At 43.2% G+C, this 6562-nt stretch overlaps 1 protein-coding gene across 1 annotated transcript in view; it reads right to left on the minus strand.

Moving 5' to 3' along the window:
* CLPTM1L (CLPTM1 like) overlaps positions 1-6077 on the minus strand; it is a 26884-nt gene extending 20807 nt beyond the window's left edge. Inside the window, exons 1-4 of the mRNA XM_061344321.1 lie at positions 5864-6077; positions 5003-5103; positions 2905-3094; positions 1562-1704 (exon numbers count right to left, since the gene is read on the minus strand). Coding sequence (XP_061200305.1) covers positions 1562-1704; positions 2905-3094; positions 5003-5103; positions 5864-6040 — 611 coding nt within the window. The 5' untranslated portion in view covers positions 6041-6077. The remainder of the gene's footprint in view (positions 1-1561; positions 1705-2904; positions 3095-5002; positions 5104-5863) is intronic.
* Positions 6078-6562: the final 485 nt, after the last annotated feature.

Genomic DNA, 6562 nt, shown 5'->3' on the forward strand with positions numbered 1-6562 from the left:
CTGCAGCAATGTCGATTCTCCACCATCTCCCTGACTCCTGCACACCCCCAATAACATCTATTAGGTCAGCAACAGCATGTGCTCTTGGTAGCATGGGACTAGGAACATGATGGCTGGCACGTACACGGGAAGGCTGGATACTACTGGAGAGACTGCACAAGGAGCAGAAATCTTCTCTGCCTTCTCAACATAACTCTTCTTTGGATTGCTCTATCACCTCACCAACCTGCATAATAATAGAAACTTCACCGCCCTTTGTTCCTCTACAAAATTGACCCCTCGAAAGTTATTTAGCAAACGATGATCTATATGCAACTGCTTTGTCAGTATCTTAGAAAAGTATTTAGCCTAATGCCCCCAGAGAGACTAATTCTTATAGTTCTTCACTAGAAAGGTAGTTACCTACTCTGTGATGTTCTCAGTAAAAGTCTATGGAACTGGCATAAGGGAACTTTTTAAAGCCTGAAAGTTGAATTTTAGCTGTTGACAAAAGAAAGAAATCTCCATGCATGATAAAAGACTGGATACGAAATACACAATAAGCAACAATAATACAGGAAAGTACTACATCAAGACTCGGAAATACCGCTTGGTTACTTAACTGAAGAGGTTTAGATTTCTACGTAATTACTACAAATGAAGCTACTGCTTAGTGGAATTGCAGCAGACTATTTAACATCCAAACTGTTTCCAGTATATTGCAATGACGAAACAGCACCGATGCCAATATAAACATGACCCTTGTTCGTTAACCCCTGCTCAGCCTGGTTTTGTTATGGGCCTATCTTATGAGTTACTATGTTTATCTATTCTCGCTGGGAAGCTATCCCAGAACCCCAGGATATGCTGAGTAAGCAACTACTTCTGGATTTAACAGGATACTTGTAGAGAAAGGCATCAACATTCAGCAGCACAAGCCAACACAGCACTATTTATATGGTTAACACTGGAAGTAATTTAAGCAAGCTGTGAACAGAAGCTACTGCCTGCATTTAGTGACCTAAAAACCTATCCTGCTTTTTAGTATTTACTTGAGAAGATAGCATAATGTAGGAATGCACACTGTCAAAGTAGAATAAAGCCAATCATAAAGGAAGAAGAAAGATGTCACAGGAGATCGATCAGCTGTGCCTCTTCAGCACTTGCAGTTTGTGGACTTACTTTGCAGATGAAGTATAACTGGAAAGACCAAGGGACAGTAATTGCTTTAAAGGCCAGAAGTGTGATTTGAGAACAAGGGGGTATGAAGTCTGCTTTTTTACTTGTTTATATTTTACTTGTGTCTTTGTAGTTCTGTTTTGTCTTACTATGATAGCTCCATACAAAAAGTATTCTAATCTCTGGACTGCCCAGCAACAAGGTACCTTCAATACGGTTTTCTAGTCCATGATATATTACTAATTGTCACTACTGAAACTCAAGCACTAAGAGTACCTACCTGTCCTTCTCTCCTAAGTGCCAATTTAAACACAAAGCACTACAAGAGGCCAGAGAGGATTTCTTAAGAAATATGCAGTAAGTTCATAATAGCAAACATAGCAAAATGAACTCATACACTTACATCTTCATGTAACGGTGCACATCAGCAGGGAGGGATGATCCATCAAACACAAAATCTTCTGCCATGATGTTTAAGGTTAATCTTGACCTCCAGTGAGAGACAGGTTCATCTAGAGTGTTGGTCTGTTTTTCTGCTTCAATTTGCTTTAAAAATAGAATAAAACATACATACTGCTATGCAACACAAAAATTGGAATAGGATTATACTGCATCTCACAAAAATTATGGAGTCATTAATTACAAAATAAAACAGAAGCCCCACTTTGATACACTTCACCTTAATTTTGACCAGATCAAATATTTTGCTCAAATACACCAGAACGGGTTGTAAAGGCCCACCACAATCTGACACTAAAAATCTTTTAGTGCTCATTCACACCCTTGTTCATCAACAATGAATATTCAGCTAATTAATACCTTAGGAAAGTGGGTACTACACAGAAAAAGTCACTCTGGAAGAAGGACTGTAGTGTAATTAGATATTACTTCAAAACAGGCAAAAGGACTTGAATGATCACACTTACTAATTTTTGGGAGTAAAAATATAAGACCATTTGTCCTGAACTTCTGAGCCTCCGAAGGCAAGTGCTGAAACCAAGTAAGGCCTTAGCTTTCAAGAGATGCTTATCCCATTCTACTTGCTTTTCCTTGGATGAACACCAACTGTTCTAGTGTTGTTCTGTAGCCTCAGCTAATTTTCAACTTTATTCTGACAGGATTCAGAAACGCCACTCCTAGCTAGAGGTATATTTCTGATTCCAAAGAAGAACAGTGTGAAATTCTCAAGCTCCATTTAATATGAGACACAAAAGCCATTCACAAGTATTTAGATAAGACTATGTTTTCCCCCTCCAGCAAGTAATCACAGCATTTGTCAAAAGATACTATCTTATTCTCTTGAAGTGAAAAGTAAGAACATCTTAAAGAAAAAGAAGCACTTTGACATTGGTCACTCACCAATGGCAAAATCAAATTTGTATCTCTGTTTTATAAAAGCAAAGCGTATTATTTCACACGAATCCAGTTCACTATAAAAAGCAGCATCTCACTGTCACAGAACAATACAGTATTTCTACAGAAAACAATGAATCCCTAAAGAAGTAATTAATGTTAACTAGGAAAATATTGTGATAGCAAACAATGTTATAGAGGGCTTTACCTCTATTGTGCTGATTGGTCTACTATTTGCATGCAAGCCGATAATCAAGAAGAGAAGTTTGAGTTTATTTCCCATATCATTATTATTGTGAAGATGCAAGCACAGCAAATGCTAATGCTAGAAGTGTCTACACAAGAAATTCTTTTTTTGCAGTTATTCATCTATAGAGGAAAAAACCCACTTACCTGTGTGGCTGACTCTCCAGTGAGCAAATTAATCTCTTCTGGTTTAGGGACCATGTATGTGGTCAGAGGGCTTACTATATGCACCTGCTTACCATCATGCCAAGGCAAAACGCCAGCATGATGAAGAAATATATATGCATATAATGTGCCATTATTTCGGGTCTTCTTTGGTACAGAGACATTCACTGTCCTAAAATACAAAATATATGTTAGGAGATGACACAGCATATGCTGAAATATTTATCTATTAAATATAAGGATCACTGAAGATGTTCCAGAAGCAAGCAAAAAATGGCTGAGAACATAAAAGAAAAAGGAAGACATTTGGCTTGCCTGGCACACAATAGTTAGGGCTAATATTCCCTAATGAGCCATGGCTGGATGGTATCAATTTATATACTCCTGTATGTATCAATATTTGCATTTCCAAAGTTTTACTAATAAGATAGTTTAGCCTTTGTCCAATTCATACTTTTATTACCCTAACAACGCAGGCCTCTATTATCAGTTCTTTTGTTGCTTTCCCCTGCCAATATGTCACAGGGCCAAAATTACCAGGGCGCTTGTACAAAACAGCCTTCTGTGTGTTGAATATGTGGTATAGATCCTATACATGATACAAAGTTTTAAAAAGAAAATCACAATGTTTAGTAAGCACTTTGCATTAATATGTTCACAGCTATGGCATGCCAGGCACAGAACTCCAAGTTGGAGACCCAGACCATGAAGTCACTCCCTTTGTGTTAGCCAAGATATCACCCTACTTGCAACATTGCACACTGCCTCCCCTGTTCCTGTGAGTTTGCTGGGCTTGTTTTGCTCTGATTACTTTCAGTGGCTTCACAGACTATGTCAGTAAAACAATTTTAATATTTTCAAGTCTGACATTTTATATGACCTAAACTGCAGATCACGTTCTTCAATTACAGAAAATGCAGAATGTGAAAAAATCTAGGATACTCTGACCAAAGAATCAAGAATAAGGTGACTATTTTAAACAAAACAAAAATGCAAACCAAAAGTGAGGCAGCAAATATGAAGCACAAAACAACTAGTTCTAATCATTTTAACTGTATCGAGGCATATGTAGATTGCAGTATTAGACATTTGTATAAAGGCACAATCTGATTCCATCTCAGCACCAACATCCCTTCAGAAGATCTGGAAACCCAAAACTACCAGAAAAATAATGTTTACTTTTAAGGTTATTAGAACTGAAACAGTTACAGAGAAGTATAGTGCTAAAACACAGAAAAAGAGAACACAGTTTGACTCTGAAGTTCTATTTCAGGTTTGAAGCCACAGTTATCAAGAACAGCGTGTAGGTAGCAGATTGGCTACATGTCAGAAGAAAGTCTAAAGCGCTTCCAGGTTCCAGGCACTTTGACTTAAGATTTTCACAACAAAGTTGGTCTTAGTATTATAAGCAAAGCACATTTTTGTAAAGCATTTGTCTCTCTGAAACAGCAAACTACTCCAAACTAACCAATGCTCAAGTTCAGCACATCATATGTACATTACTGACCTAGCACAGTTAGCAAGATGAATGTTTAGAGTGGAATCTGAAAATTAAGACAGACGACATAGGACAGCATTTGAGATTTGGAAGTCTACAGGACAGAAAGAAGCGTTTCTGTATTTACCAGTATAACTTCGGTTTGCAAGCTTTGTTGCCTGCACCTACGAGATGATTTCAGTGTGAGAAAAAATTGTTTAAGGGTCTAACCCTCAGTGCCAGGTGAACTTAGCATACTGTTTCCATCCCTTTACCAACACTTAATGCATTAAATAACCTATAAGATTAAAGGAAAAAACAGTGTTTTTATTAACAGCACCACTTGGTCCTCAACCCTAAGGCTGAAATCCTACTAACACCTTTCCTGCCTTAACATAGCAAATATAGTTATTACTTTATGAAACAAGTGGGAACTGAATAGCCTGTACAGCATGCAAAAAGTAGTAGTTTTTACTCTTTCTCCCCTCCCCCCCCCCCAAATGCAAGAACAACTCCATTCATTTAATTCTATCTTGCTTTATGCACACTTAGTATGTATTCTATTTCAGAATTAAACAAAGATCTCGTAGGCTGGATACCTACCTTTCAAATTTGGACTCAATATCAAAATCCTCCACGTTCAAAACCAGATCTATATTACTCTCAGCACCAATATTTGACCGTGTGGTAGTGTACAGGCTTAGCTGAAATCAAAACACAGCACACAGAAATCAGGGCATGGAAATACTGAATTCATGTAACTGGTACACTTCAGAGTGTGGATCTGTACTTTACCCATTTCCCCGGTCACATGATGGTTATATACACTGGGAAACTAAAAATGCACTCAAAAAAACCTGCAGCACAGCTTCCTTCCTTTTGGCAGCAGAAACAAACTGTAACACAGCCACTGAATGTATTCTAACAGGATGACCTAGAATCACAGAATGGTTTGGGTTAGAAGGGACCTTAAAGTCCATCCAGTTCCAACCGCCTGCCGTGGGCAGGGACACACCTTCCACTAAACCAGGTTTTAGTTGAAGTCAAAGATCTCTACAGAAGCCGAGCCATTTCTCCCGCAAGGCTGCCCTGGTCAGTGCATGTGTCAACAGATACACGAAATAAACAAACAGAAACACACTTCCATCCCGCCCCTGCTTTAGCCACGGGCCTTATCCACAGGGCAGGGCAGTAGCACCGCGCTCCCTTTCACCCCTCGACCACCGCGACACTCGGGGCGCGCCGCGCTCAGGCACTTCACGCGTGACCGCAGACGTCAGCCGAGTCACGCCGCGCTTCCCGCACCACGAGCGGGCACGGAGGAGACAGTCCCGGACAGGCACCGCCGCTGCTACCCTCCCACAGCAGCACCGCGGTCAGGGCCCGAGGCTGAGGGAGACGAAAGCTGCTCCCGGTCCCGCCACTCAACCCCCATCCGCCGGGTGCCCGCTGCGCTGCGCTCACCTGCAACTTAGGCCTCCGCGCCAGGTAGGGCCACACGCAGCCTGCCGCGCCTCCCCCCGCCGCCGCCGCCGGGCAGGGCCGCGTGTAGACGATGCCGTACATGACCCAGCACGTGTGCACCACGTACACGGCGAACACCCCCACCACCAGGCTGGTGAACGAGCTGCGGCTCAGCATGGCGGCCGCCGTGCCCCCCCCCAAGGCTCGGGATCAGCCGGGCCGCCCCGGGCCGCCCCGCCACCGCCGCTCGCGCATCCCACACGCACAAAACCGCCACGCCCCGACCGGTCGCTCGCTCGTCACTTCCGCCGGGCGCGGGAGGAAGCGCCGAGCCGCCGCGTAGCAACCGGCTGCGGGAGCGCCTCTCGGCCCGGGGGCAGTGTCTCTGCAAGTCTGCACTCGGCGCCGCTAGGGGGCGCGCGGGGCAGGGACTGTCGGCAGCGCTCGGCTGCCTGTGTGACAGCAAGGTACCTTCGGTGCAGAGCACAGTGACGCGGTGAGTGACAGCAGGGGAGCACAGAGCGGGGCTTCAGGTCAGCCAGCTCCAACCCCCTGCCACGGGCAGGGGTACCTCCCACTGAGACCAGGGTGCGCCAAGCCCCATCCAACCTGGCCTTGAACACTGCCAGGGATGGGACAGCCACAGCTTCTCTGGGCAACCTGTGCCAGAGCCTTACGACGATAACAGTGAAGAACTTT

This window comes from Neopsephotus bourkii, unplaced genomic scaffold (genome assembly GCF_033783945.1).
Source record: "Neopsephotus bourkii isolate Nb327-2 ecotype Australia unplaced genomic scaffold, CSIRO-AGI_Nbou_v1 NB_207, whole genome shotgun sequence".
Taxonomy (NCBI): Eukaryota; Metazoa; Chordata; class Aves; order Psittaciformes; family Psittacidae; genus Neopsephotus; species Neopsephotus bourkii.